The sequence below is a fragment of the Sinocyclocheilus rhinocerous genome, unplaced genomic scaffold (assembly GCF_001515625.1).
Source record: "Sinocyclocheilus rhinocerous isolate Xijiao unplaced genomic scaffold, SAMN03320098_v1.1 scaffold1012, whole genome shotgun sequence".
NCBI classification, from domain to species: domain Eukaryota; kingdom Metazoa; phylum Chordata; class Actinopteri; order Cypriniformes; family Cyprinidae; genus Sinocyclocheilus; species Sinocyclocheilus rhinocerous.
The window spans coordinates 200,470-215,364 of NW_015640039.1; the positions used below are offsets into that span (position 1 = coordinate 200,470).

The 14,895-nt window shown below is 36.8% G+C and overlaps 1 protein-coding gene across 1 annotated transcript in view; it reads left to right on the top strand.

Annotated features, from left to right (window-relative positions):
- The window catches only part of LOC107752276 (1,4-alpha-glucan-branching enzyme-like), a 192,494-nt gene that overhangs the window by 167,589 nt on the left and 10,010 nt on the right, over nucleotides 1–14,895 (top strand). Inside the window, exon 15 of the mRNA XM_016568208.1 lies at nucleotides 10,798–10,915. Coding sequence (XP_016423694.1) covers nucleotides 10,798–10,915 — 118 coding nt within the window. The remainder of the gene's footprint in view (nucleotides 1–10,797; nucleotides 10,916–14,895) is intronic.

The window sequence follows — 14,895 nt, forward strand, 5'->3', positions numbered from 1 at the left end:
TTTTTCGGACACACAGGCTACACCCTGCATAGTTTCTGGAATGACATCCGCATATTTATGCGGGATTCACTCTCGAAATAGCAGTGATTGGCAATGGACGGAACATAAAATATGTTGATTTAATTCTGGAACCGGTCCTGGCCAAACCTCCACAGACAGCAGATCTAATTCACGGACCAAAAGCGTGTGTAAACTTTATTGAGATCGGGACATATTAACCAGTAATTTCATTTTATTTCCAGCAACGGACGGTAGAAAGTTCAGCAATGAATGGTGTGCGATTTATGACAGAATATAGTCCCACAACTGATCGTTGCAAAAACATGGTGAGGGTATTTAGCGCTTGGCTAAGCGCTCCAATTGCAGCGGGGCCGACATCAGGGATTCCATGACTGACAATTTTATTCGGGAATTTAATCCCCCGGCGCAAAAAATCTGGTCAGGTCTCGCGGTTCCCACAGGAGAGTCGCGGGAATGCAGACTTCTAGTTAAGCTAGTCCTAAACGGTGGCAACCTCTTTAAGTTATTCTTGACTGTGTTGGATTGACTGCTTTGATGCGTTTGATGCGTTTAGGGCATTGTTTTGATGCTTACATCAGAAAAAAAAATATTTTGCTTTTATTTATTTATTTAATATATTTCTTAATATATATGTTTTTTCTTTTCTTTTTTTATTCAGTAAGGGGCCGTTCACACAGAATGCATTTTTGCATTCCAATGCCCTACTTTTCTGTTGTTTTTCTATGTAAAGCACTAGACTGATATGTACAGTGGGTACGGAAAGTATTCAGACCCCCTTAAATTTTTCACTCTTTGTTATATTGCAGCCATTTGCTAAAATCATTTAAGTTAATTTTTTTTCCTCATTAATGTACACACAGCACCCCATATTGACAGAAAAACACAGAATTGTTGACATTTTTGCAGATTTATTAAAAAAAGAAAAACTGAAATATCACACGGTCCTAAGTATTCAGACCCTTTGCTCAGTATTTAGTAGAAGCACCCTTTTGATCTAATACAGCCATGAGACTTTTTGGGAAAGATGCAACAAGTTTTTCACACATGGATTTGGGGATCCTCTGCCATTCCCTCTTGCAGATCCACTCCAGTTCTGTCAGGTTGGATGGTAAACGTTGGTGGACAGCCATTTTTAGGTCTCTCCAGAGATGCTCAATTGGGTTTAAGTCAGGGCTCTGGCTGGGCCATTCAAGAACAGTCACAGAGTTGTTGTGAAGCCACTCCTTCGTTATTTTAGCTGTGTGCTTAGGGTCATTGTCTTGTTGGAAGGTAAACCTTAGTTCCAGTCTGAGGTCCTGAGCACTCTGGAGAAGGTTTTCATCCAGGATATCCCTGTACTTGGCCACATTCATCTTTCCCTCGATTGCAACCAGTCGTCCTGTCCCTGCAGCTGAAAAACACCCCCACAGCATGATGCTGCCACCACCATGCTTCACTGTTGGGACTGTATTGGACAGGTGCCTGGTTTTCTCCACACATACCGCTTAGAATTAAGGCCAAAAAGTTCTATCTTGGTCTCATCAGACCAGAGAATCTTATTTCTCACCATCTCGGAGTCCTTCAGGTGTTTTTTAGCAAACTCCATGCAGGCTTTCATGTGTCTTGCACTGAGGAGAGGCTTCCGTCGGGCCACTCTGCCATAAAGCCCCGACTGGTGGAGGGCTGCAGTGATGGTTGACTTTCTACAACTTTCTCCCATCTCCCGACTGCATCTCTGGAGCTCAGCCACAGTGATCTTTGGGTTCTTCTTTACCTCTCTCACCAAGGCTCTTCTCCCCCGATAGCTCAGTTTGGCCGGACAGCCAGCTCTAGGAAGGGTTCTGGTCATCCCAAACGTCTTCCATTTAAGGATTATGGAGGCCACCGTGCTCTTAGGAACCTTAAGTGCAGCAGAAAGTTTTTTGTAACCTTGGCCAGATCTGTGCCTTGCCACAATTCTGTCTCTGAGCTCTTCAGGCAGTTCCTTATATATCAATGGCTACTATCAAGTGTTTGGTTACCAACATTCTTCAAAATATCTTCTTTCTGTTCAACAGAAGAAAGAAACTCACTACAAGTTTGGAATAAGTGGAGAGTGGGTAAATGATCACAGCATTTTATTGTATAAAAAAATCTTAATCCAAACTTGGTAGAATGGTAGTATGTCAATATATTTAGACATAAACATCACTTTTTCAGAATTAGAATCAGAAGAGCTTTATTACCAAGTATGTTTACACACACAAGGAATTTGACTTGACGACAGGAGCTTCCAGTGTAGAAGAAAGTACAGACATAGTGCAAACATACATGATAGTGCAGACATTCATAGGAATAACACAGTAGGGATGGAATATAACACTATAAGAAAAAATAACAGAAATTAAATAATGTACTATTTACAGAAATAGAAGTATAGGGAAAAATTTAATTGTTTAGGTAAATGTACAGATATGTTATAAGTGTGTAGATATGTTATTTACAAAATGTGCATTTTACAAGTGTACAAATTTTGGTTTCTTTATATAAATATGTCAGTTGTGATGGACTGTGTCTAATTATGAAAGTTTAATTGTTCAGGCTGAATATAGCCTGCGGGGAAAAACTGTTCTTGTGCCTGGCTGTTCTGGTGGTCAGTGCTATGTAGCGCCGACCAGAAGGCAACAGTTTGATGAGAGAGTGAGCTGGGAGTGAGGTGTCCAAGGTGATTTTCTTAGCCCTTTTCCTCACTCTGGAGATGTAAAGATCTTGGAGGCTGGGCAGAGGGGCACTGATAATCCTCTCAGCAGTCCTGACTGTCCGCTGTAGTCTCTTGATGTTTGATTTTGTAGCTGAACCAAAACAGACAGTTATGGATGAACACAGGACAGACTCGATGGCAGAGTAGAACTGTTTCAGCAGCTCCTGTGGCACGTTGAATTTCCTCAGCTGGCGAAGGAAGTACAACCTCTACTGGGCCTTTTTAGCAATGGAGTCTATGTGAGTGTCACACTTCAGGTCCTGAGAGATAGTGGTGAATATGAATGACTCCACTGCAGCCACAGTGCTGTCCATGAGCTCCAGGTTGTTGTGACTGCACCAGACAGCCAGCTCTTTAACCTCCTGTCTGTAAGCAGACTCGTCTCCGTCCTTAATGAGGCCGATGACTGTAGTGTCATCCGCGAACTTCAGGAGCTTGACAGAGGGGACCTTTGAAGTGCAGTCATTCGTGTACAAGGAGAAGAGCAGGTAGGCCAGGACCAGTCTCTCAAGTGACTTCATGACCACAGAACAGACGTGAGAGCGACAGGTCTATAGTCGTTAAGTCCAGTGATTTTGGGCTTTTTGGGGACCGGAATGATGGTGGAGCGTTTGAAGCAGCAGGGAATTTCACACAGCTCCAGAGATCTGTTTAAGATTTGTGTGAAGATGGGGGCCAGTTGGTCAGCACAGACTTTTAAACAGGCAGGTGAAACACCATCTGGGCCTGAAGCTTTTCTAGATTTCTGCTTCCTGAAGACCCGGTTCACATCCTCTACACAGACCTTAAGATATGCATCCTTTATTACTGTGTAACAGTGTTCCAATATATTACTGTCTCTGGTGGGACACGTAATGTGCTGCTTGTATTTTGGCAGTTCACGGGATAGATTTGATTTGTTGAAATCTCCAAGAACGATTAAAATAGAGTAATACTTAATAGTTAACTATATAGTGTTAATATATAGTTAACACTAATAGGTAACTATATGTGTTAATATATAGTTAACACTTAACTATATATAATAACACTTAAAAGTTAATATATAGTAATAGTATAATAAATAATGTAACAAATTATTGTTCATTGTTAACATATGTAAAATGATTTAAGAAAAAATAAATAAATAGGTGTCATTGATGATAGATGAATATATGATAGATGACAAATAGATGATAGATGTCATTTTTGCATCACATAATTCTTAATTATTCTTTTTTTTTATAATTTAAATTGTTTTTTGTTTGTTTGTTTGTTTGTTTAAAGGTATGATTTCCAGTAGGGTTTTTTATCCCTCAGATTTTACACAAATTGTAGTGCTGATGTGTTTTGCTAGAAATGTACAAAATCACAGGAATCACTTATTTTAAACCATATTTAAAGTCCCATGTTTTGGCAACCAGGTTGCAAAACAGCTCTCAAAACCTCTTGACGATCAAAATTTTATGAAGTTATGAAAACACCTCAGAAAAGTTTCAGGCCCTACTTTAGCCTATTCAGTGAACATGCCAGTAGAATTTGCAAAAATGTTTGCTACAAGAAAAAGATACATAATACAGCTGAGATGATACACCTCGCAATGGCTTCATTTTGAAATTTGGTTCCAGAATGCTTTCCAGTGCCAAGACCCGTTTGCCCCTCAAAGGACAGACCGCCATTACTGCCTTCGCTAACACGAGAGAGGCACGATATCACGACCCTCTTCCCAATCACGATCATGCACACATTTTCTTCAGGTCATCAGAGCTTCAGAGTCCAGTGGTCCTTAGCCCTGTCACCCTCTCGTCCGCTCTTTTTCCTCCTGTGAGCAAATTGACTTTGATCTCAGGCCCTCCTCTTTGTTCAGCAAGGCTTGGCTGATTACAGTGCTTCATCGCCAGCGCTGCCTGGCCTCTGAGACAAGCATCTGTAAGGGCTAACAAAAACATAATTGCTAAAAGCCTCCAACTGCCAATTTCAGCTGGAGAGCCACTGCTGTTACACTGGCATGCTTGCCAGGGAACATTGAATTAGCCATTCTGGGTCTTGTGCATTCACTCATCTACACACATACACATACTTTTAGTATTCTTCCGGCACGATCGCACTCGCTGTACTGTCACGTATGCTTTGGTCCTGGGTGACATTCATGCTTGTCTAATGGGAATGGGTGGTACTGATCGATGCATGAATGCTTTAGGTAGACTTCCTCTTTATAAAGGATCCCTGAGTCTTATTTATGCTCTTTCTCTCTCCATCTCCCCAAAGACGTCTTTTTATGGATCTCAGACGTGCCGTCTGTGTGAATCCACATGGGGCGGAACTGACATTCTGCAACGCAGCACTTCTTGCTTGCATCTTGCTTCTGGTGCTCTTCCTCTAGTGCCGCAACATAAAATGTTGGCATCGATAATAGAATTATTGGTTTCAGAACAGCTTGGAAATACATTTCCAATGGTAGGCAGGCATATGCCTGCTAAAAAGACCAGCCTAAACCAGGTTTAAGATGGACTCCCTGTCTGACCAAGATGTCTTGAATTGCCCAAAAACCCCTCAAAAACCAGCAAACCACACCTACGCTAGACCTAGGAGACCCTAAACTCTTAAAAATAAAGGTTCTTTATTGGCATTGATGGGTCCATGAAGAACATTTAACATCCATTGAACCACAAAAGGTTCTATAGTGGAAAAAGTTCCACTATAGATTATATATGTTGTTTAGATTATTAAAATGTTCTAAAAAACATTTCTGTTAAGAACTGCTCACTGAAAGGTTGTTTGGGTAGCCCAAATAGTTATGGCTTTGCTGCAAAAACCCTCTTTTGGGACCTCTTTTTTTTAAAGGCATAGTTCACCCAAAAATGAAAATTCTGTCATTAATTACTCACCCTTGTGTCGTTCCAAACCCATAAGAACTTTGTTCTTCTTCGGAATACAAATTAAGATATTTTTTGATGAATCCAAGAGTTTTCTGATCCCTTCATAGACAGCAAAGGAACTACCAAGGTGTAGGCACAGAAACTTAGTAAGGACACCGTTAAAATAGTCCATACAACATTCTATCCAGGCTGGACTATTGCAATGCTCTCTTGGCAGGTCTTCCAGCCACTTCTATCAAACCTCTACAATTAATTCAAAATGGCGCTGCAAGATTAATCTTTAATGAGCCGAAAAGAACGCATGTCACACCTCTGTTCATCACTCATTTGTAAGTCGCTTTGGATAAAAGCGTCTGCTAAATGACTAAATGTAAATGTAAATGTAAATCAGCAGTTCAACCCTTCCACAATGTATGCCTGTGCAATATTGTATTCCTCTGCAAATCGTTGACTAAAGTCATTATTTTTGTTTTCTTTGCGCACAAAAAGTATTCTCGTATGTTCATGTCACGCGGACTATTTTAACAATGTCCTTACTGCCTTACTGTATCTTGATCATGGCAGTTCTCTTGCTGTCTATGGAGGGACAGAAAGCTCTCGGATTTCATAAAAAATATCTTAATTTGTGTTCTGAAGATGAACGAAGGTCATACGGGTTTGGAACGAAATGAGGGAGAGTCATTAATGACAGAATTTTCATTTTTTTTAATGAACTATCCCTTTAAGAATGTAGGCTGGTTTAAGTGGTTTATTTCAGCAAGGAGATTGTCACAATATGCCTTTGATGTCTTCTATCTGTCAGCTTTTCTGCTAATGATAATGATACATCATGCAAATTGTCCACTACTCAATGGCTGTTCTTTGAAAGGACAGCAGGCAAACAGGGTCAAAGTTGAAGCTGTTTGAACTCTGAACATTGCGTTATAGCATGACACTGCACTTTGTATAGTTCAGTGCAATGTGGAATACTAGTGTAAGTCATATGAAAGGACCTTTATATGAAATTAACCTGCTAGATGCTAATGATGACACTGTGTTTGAGCTGAAGAAGTGAAGACTAGTTTTAAATTTTACAAGTCCACAAAATAAATTTATTTTAGTGAAACTGTGCTCAGATTTAACATTAGCTGCAGTTTTAATCAATAAGGCAAACCTCAGGTTGGGAAGTGAATATTTAGCTTTCTTGCTAACAGTAGTGCTTGTGCGGATCACCATTATGTTTTGCTGAGTCCTATTTTTCTGCTCTACATACAAAATATTTATTAAATCATTGATAGATTTGTGTAATTATTTGCCTTCATGTTATACCATATTTGTCTTCATTTTATAACATAGATGAAGATAAATATTAAATAATGTTAGCATTCAAAACTACTGCTTATCTCTGTACAAAATGTAACTACTGATATCTATATTTCAGTCGTAGTTACAGGTTAAAAGATGTTCAGTCATGTTTTATTTAATTCAGTGATCCAGCCTACGTGCTAAAAGTCCAACCAAGGCTTATTAGAAAAATGTGCCTGTGGCGACACTTCTACAAAATTATATAATGATTCTTCTTGTACATTTTGTGTCACTTTCAAAGTGAAATATCCAGTGAGTGGCACTAAAAGCGCATTCAGTTCTATCCAAAACTAATGTGAATCTGAATGAACGTTTTATTACATTAGCTGTACATTTCACAACAATTCATAAATGTCCCATGGGTGGTGTTAAACCCTAAACTGATAGTGTGAGCAAAAACAAACATAACATAACAACTAGTGCTGACAAATGATTAATCGCGATTAATCGCATCCAAAATAAAAGTTTATATATATATATATATACAAACACACGCATGTATATATATTTAAGAAAAATATGTTACGTTTATATACTGAATATATTTATATATAACATAAGAATATAAATATACAGTCATGGTCAGAATTATTGGCACCCTTGGTAAATATGATCAAAGAAGGCTGTGAAAATAAATCTGCATTGTTAATCATTTTTGATCTTACATTTAAAAAATTCACATAAATCTAACCTTTCATTGGAGAATAAGAATTTAAAATGGGGGGAAATATCATTATGACATAAATGTTTTTCTCTAATACACATTGGCCACAATTAACGGCACCCTTTTATTCAGTGCTTTTTGAAACCTCCATTTGGCATAATAACACATAATAACAGCTCTGAGTTTTCTCCTATAATGCCTGATGAGGTTAGAGAGCACCTGACAAGAGATCAGAGACCATTCCTTCATCCAGAATCTCTCCAGACCCTTCAGATTCCCAGCTCCATGATGGTGCTTCTCCTCTTCAGTTCACCACACTCATTTTCTATAGGGTTCAGGTCAGGGAACTGGAATGGCCGTAGCAGAAACTTGGTTTTGTGCTCAGTGACCCGTTTTTGTGTTGTTTTTAAGGTTTGTTTTTGGATTATTGTCCGGTTTTATACATGTAAATATTTTTATTATATTTTTACAGTAAATATAACTGTATGTGTGTGTATTTATATATACATAATAAATATACACAGTAAACATATATATATATTATATAAGTAAAAACTTTTATTTTGAATGCTATTAATCACGATTAATCGTTTGACAGCACTAATAAAAACACACCTTTCACGGGACTCGTACTTAAGTACTTGTTATTGCGAGTGCAGTGCTGGGTAACACTTTATTTTAAGGTATCCTTGTTACATGTTACATGTACTTACTATTAAAATAGCACTTAATTATGCATAATTACATGCAAGTAAACCTAACCCAAACCCTAATCCTATAACCCAAACCACATAGTAAGTGTATGAAGTTAATTAATATTACTCAGTACTTAAATGTATAATTACACTGTAACAAGGACATCTTAATATAAAGTGTAACCCAGTGCTGTACCGGGTAAGCTACCGAGCAAGTTTACTTCAGATAACCCATATGGAGCTAGTTATGTGATGCAAACGTCAAAATGTTTTAGTTACTTTTTATATAAATCCTGACAGTAAGCAACTTATATGAAGCCCCCATTAATTCTCTCTGAGAAAAAAGAAGGCATCAGATCATTTTGTTTTTCTCACTCTCTTCCCGATAACATCTCAGAAATATCCATAACAAAGGAAGTTTGTTCTATCAGTGAGAGAATTCAATGCAAATAGGAGTATGGGGGAGTAGGGTCGGGAGGGGGCATCTGTCGTCATCCTCAGCAGGAACAATACGCCAAGCAACACTTCTTTTTAATCATCGCTATCAAAGCCAGCAAGCTGGCAGTAAAAGCCAAGTGTGCTCCAGCTCCGGGGCAGAGTAAGAGAGCGTTTGAGGATAACACGAAGACCCACCGCTAGCCCATGGGGATAGGAGGTGATTATTCAAGCAGCCAATTAGACGCCAGTCTGCATGTTTGTTACAACTCACAACTGTTTAAACCCCTGAGAGGCCAAGGTAAACAGAGATGGAGAGCAGGAGTGGAGAGACTGGGGACTCCAGCTTCTCCGTCTTTTCCTTCCTTGTGCCAAAGGAATACAGTTGTTTACTTACACTTCGAGGGTGAAAACTGTATATTAACTGTCACATAACTAAAACGTTTTATATTTTGCTTTCTGTAGATTTGAAGACGCATATGGTACAATATGTGTAGCAGTGGTTCTGAACTGGTTTTACTTCAGGACCCTTATTATGGCGATCCAACAGTACCAAAAGTAAGCAGAAATTTCCTAAAGGACAAATATTGATAATAATAATAATATTTTTTTATTTTGTTTTTATTATTATTATTATTATTATTATTAAAAATAATAAATGTTAATTGTTGTCGTTGTGCATATAAATAATAAAAAATGTTACATTTTATATAATATTGTATAATAATATTTCCATTAACTACATTGCCTGCTGCGCAATTTACTCCCTTTTTCAAAAATGAAGTCTATTTATTTTAAATAACTATTGATTTAACTATGGCTGATTGTATGAATAACAACTGGTTGTTTTCCCTGCTTCCCCAGTTGAGAATCACATCTTTTTTTTAGCATTATAAAAAAATTAAAAAAAAACATGAAATCGACTCTAAAATTTTACTCTTTATCTTAATAAATGTCCCTTATCTTTTTTTTTCTTTCTTTTTTTTACTATTTATCTTAATAAATGTCACTGATCTTACTGTGCACAACTCATCAGTTTTAATTAAATGCAGTAACTTAACTGCAGTCTTTTACAGACTTTCTTTTGTGATGGCCTTTTTTGTACCCGTTTGCAAAGGAAAGTAAAATTAACCAGTTTTAACCTACATTATTTTCCACTTAATATTGTTTCACTTGGAAAAATGACACTTTATGGAAGTTAAATTGTTTTATGTTGTCTTTAAATAATGATTCGATTTAACTTTAGCTCTATCAAGAGCATCTGTGACATGCTGTCAGTTAGCACAGATCATTTCAGCATTAATGCACTTATAATGGAAATAAATTAGGCAGTCCAGATGTTCAGCAAGCTCAGCACCTTACATTTTCAAGGCATCTTTCCATTTTTGGGGGGTGTATAACTTAAAACACAAAAGCATGAAATAGATTTCCAGTTTTCACTAAATGTGTCTTCATTATTCTTTTATGCTCTCTGTCAAAGATATTTCTTATTCCGGTCATGAGTCTAGGCAATTACTTTTTTTAATATTTAATTTAGTCAGTGTAGCACAGACCGAGTGAAATTTTCTGAGTGCACGTTTCGTGTTGTTTGAAACATTTTTTGATGGAATACATTATTAATATTTTGAAATGGATAAATAATTCTGCCTGGAATTGTTGATGTGGTGGCTCATCGGTTTTGGCGCGCGTGTTTCTATGGGACAAATGCGTGTCATTGTCTCGGAGGAGCTCAAAGCAATCAGTGCTGTTGACTTGCAGTGCAGCTCTGCATTCTGACGAGCTGAAGAGCGTCTCTAAAAAGTGGACAACCAGTTCACATCCAGTGGACACCATGGCTTGTTTTGAGTAAATAATGACAGAAAGTAACTTTAAGAGCATCATATCCAAGCATTTTGATGGATCCATATGTTTATTTGATCCCTCAGTTGATACTTTGTCCATCAAAATCATATAAAGAAAGAAAAGAGTATAGTTTACTGTAATGTGACTTATTTATCTTCTCCTTCTCATAAGTTGTGTCTCCAGTATATCTTTGGGTTCCTTAACCACACTGATCTCCAGATATAAGATCAAACTGGACTCGGATGAAATCCAGTATGGAGGTCATGGCAGACTGGACCACAACACTGAGTTCTTCACTGAACCAATGGAATTCAACAATCTGCCCAACTCTATATTGGTAAGCAAACTATACTATTTGTTACCATAAACATATAGCAACATACAGCATTCATATGCCAACATATGAGTCTGTTTTTCTTTGTCTATGCTGATTGTGGTGGAAAATATGCGAGGATATTTGTTTAACGGAGCTCAGAGTGCTATTAGAGCACATTGAAAACAATGCCACTTAAATTTCCCAATACCAATTTTAATACCACAGCAAAAACTATTATGGTATTAAACGCACACTTTAATTATATTAATATAAATATATACAAATTGAATTAAAGTAATGGAACGTAGCCTTTAAAATTGCCCAAGTAATTAAAAACGAGTAAACAACTTCTCATTTAATTAGAAGTTCAGTAATCAAATAAAGATTCAAGAATCACATTACAAGAACTGGATTCAAATTAATACAACAGAACAAAGATGCAAATGAAGTAAACAGTGGTGTTCAGGTATCTAACAGCAGTACTGTATCAGGTGTTCAAGTAAACATTCACAGAAATTAAATGTAAAACAACCCTACCTAATTCGTAGATCAAATAAATTAATATTGATGCTGTTGGAGTTTGACTAAAAAGCAAGTCTATAATTAAAATATGTACAGTTTCTTCTTTTTTCTTCTTCTTAATACAGTTGTTTGATTAATATTAATGACATAATAGACATTTACACTAATGGTTCTTAACTAGAAGCCAGGGGCCCACTAGGGGGCCTCGGCAAAGTTCTAAGGTGGCCTTAAGATGACTTTAAATTATTTAAAATAAGCCAAAACAGCTAAAAATCAAGATAGTTGATGAAAAACCTGGATATATGAGATTTTTAAAGGAATAGTTCACCCAAAAAAATAAAAAAAATGTACTTATCCTCTGTCCTAGATGTAAAGAGTTTTTTATTCATAAGAACAGATTTGGAGAAATGTAACATTAAATCTCTTGCTCACGAATGGATCCTCTGCAGTGAATGGGTGCCGTCAGAATGAGAGTCCCAAACAGCTGATAAAAACATCACAATAATCCACAAGTAATCCAAATGGCTCCAGACCCTCATTTAACATCTTGTGAAACAAAAAGCTGTATGTCTGTAAGATCAAATTCATTATTAAGACATTTTAACTTTAAACAATCCCTTCTGGTAAAAAAACAAACAAACAAAAAACAAGTCCATAATCTATAACAACACTTCCTTTAGTGAAAAAGTCCAATCTCTTTTGTCCTCAATCATCAAAATCCACCAGCATATTTGTTTTGTTTTATATCTGTTTTGGACTGTTTCCATTTGTAAACAGTGCATATTTCTCTCCTGATTCAGACGAGATGACTTTTCCACTGGAGAAAGCAATAGCTGAAAGCAGCAGTTTAAAACGTTTTAATGATGGATTTGTTTCATACAAACATGGAGCTTTTCGCTTCACAAGGTGTTAATTGATGAACTGGAGATGTGTGGATTACTTGTGCATTATTGTGATGTTTTTATCAGCTGTTTGGACTCTCATTCTGACGGCACCCATTCACTGCTTGAAGATTCCATTGAAGTAATGCTAAATTTCTCCCAATCTGTTCCGATGAAGAAATAAACTCATATACATCTTAGATGGTCTGAGGGGTAATACATTTAATCAAATTTTAATTTTGGGGGTGAATTATTCCTTTAAGTGTGATTTCTAAACCTGGAAAGCTTTGTGCCACAGTGCATCCTGAGAGAAATGTTCTCCTTTGTATTGTTTTAGTTTCCTGCATTAGCATACAAAATGCCTTCTCTGTTTTAAAACTGAAAGAGCTTTCATTGAAGCTCAAGGCAAGACTTTGTGATTGAACTGGAGCAATGTACAACATTTTAAACCATGCATTACTCAAGTTATGCATGTACACATTTGAAACTATGCAGTCGCTATATTATGTTCCTTTGGGCTCCTTTTATGCATTAGGCTCTTTATCAGAGCAGTAATAAACAGGAGTCAAGTGCAACACTATCTATAGTAGTCATAGTTCAATTAATCTAGCGAGTCACGTGTCTCCATCAGATAAGTTCTTCTATCTCTTGGGTTTTTTGAGCTGTCATATTGTGTATTCTCTTTCCAGAGGCCTTATTGAAATTAAATGCATAGCGTGAAATTTAAAACCCCCATTTCAGGCCGTAGCTCGTGATGCAAGTCTTCATTCCTCCCTCGCTTCCGAACACTCCCCTATTTTTCTCATATTTTCTTTGTCATCCCCCTCATCTCCTTACCTAAGGGCCTGCTGGACGATTTAATAAGATCCATAAAAATTCTAAAGCAAACTTTCCGTTTTGCTGACTTGTCCTGTTGTCAACATAATTTAGTAATTGTTAAGCAGAGCGTGTGGACCAATCTTGAGCTTGTAGGTAAAAGGTGGCAAAATAACGATTTGCATAACTGACGTTTGTTTTCTTAGGTTTGCTTAGTTGCATGACTGCTTGGGACCAAATTAATAGACTGAATTCATGAATACAATATATCCACACTCATGTTGTTGACTTTCTTCTGTGGAGCACAAAAGAAGATATTTTGAAGAATGTTTGGACTCTCATTCTGACGGCACCCATTCACTGCTTGAAGATTCCATTGAAGTAATGCTAAATTTCTCCCAATCTGTTCCGATGAAGAAATAAACTCATATACATCTTAGATGGTCTGAGGGGTAATACATTTAATCAAATTTTAATTTTGGGGGTGAATTATTCCTTTAAGTGTGATTTCTAAACCTGGAAAGCTTTGTGCCACAGTGCATCCTGAGAGAAATGTTCTCCTTTGTATTGTTTTAGTTTCCTGCATTAGCATACAAAATGCCTTCTCTGTTTTAAAACTGAAAGAGCTTTCATTGAAGCTCAAGGCAAGACTTTGTGATTGAACTGGAGCAATGTACAACATTTTAAACCATGCATTACTCAAGTTATGCATGTACACATTTGAAACTATGCAGTCGCTATATTATGTTCCTTTGGGCTCCTTTTATGCATTAGGCTCTTTATCAGAGCAGTAATAAACAGGAGTCAAGTGCAACACTATCTATAGTAGTCATAGTTCAATTAATCTAGCGAGTCACGTGTCTCCATCAGATAAGTTCTTCTATCTCTTGGGTTTTTTGAGCTGTCATATTGTGTATTCTCTTTCCAGAGGCCTTATTGAAATTAAATGCATAGCGTGAAATTTAAAACCCCCATTTCAGGCCGTAGCTCGTGATGCAAGTCTTCATTCCTCCCTCGCTTCCGAACACTCCCCTATTTTTCTCATATTTTCTTTGTCATCCCCCTCATCTCCTTACCTAAGGGCCTGCTGGACGATTTAATAAGATCCATAAAAATTCTAAAGCAAACTTTCCGTTTTGCTGACTTGTCCTGTTGTCAACATAATTTAGTAATTGTTAAGCAGAGCGTGTGGACCAATCTTGAGCTTGTAGGTAAAAGGTGGCAAAATAACGATTTGCATAACTGACGTTTGTTTTCTTAGGTTTGCTTAGTTGCATGACTGCTTGGGACCAAATTAATAGACTGAATTCATGAATACAATATATCCACACTCATGTTGTTGACTTTCTTCTGTGGAGCACAAAAGAAGATATTTTGAAGAATGTTCATGCTGCTTTTTCCCTACAAAGAATACAAAGATCATATAGACACAGAAAATTATATAGGTACTTACACACTAGGAATGGGGATTTTGATTCATTTCAGAGACTCAAATCTTTTAAACTAGTTTACAAAAATAAATCTTTATTTATTTATTTTTATTTTTTTATATATATTTTTTTTATTTTATTTTATTTTATTGTGTTGTGTTGTGTTCTATTCTATTCTATTCAAAATTGTTCCCTGATTTGTTGAGTGACTCTTACTGCAGGTTATATCAGTCAGTAGGTAATAATTTACTTTTCATATGTTAATAGCAGGGTTATTAACTAAAACCATAAAAACTTTAAAGGGGTCATATGATGTTGCTAAAAATAACATTATTTTGTGTATTTGGTGTAA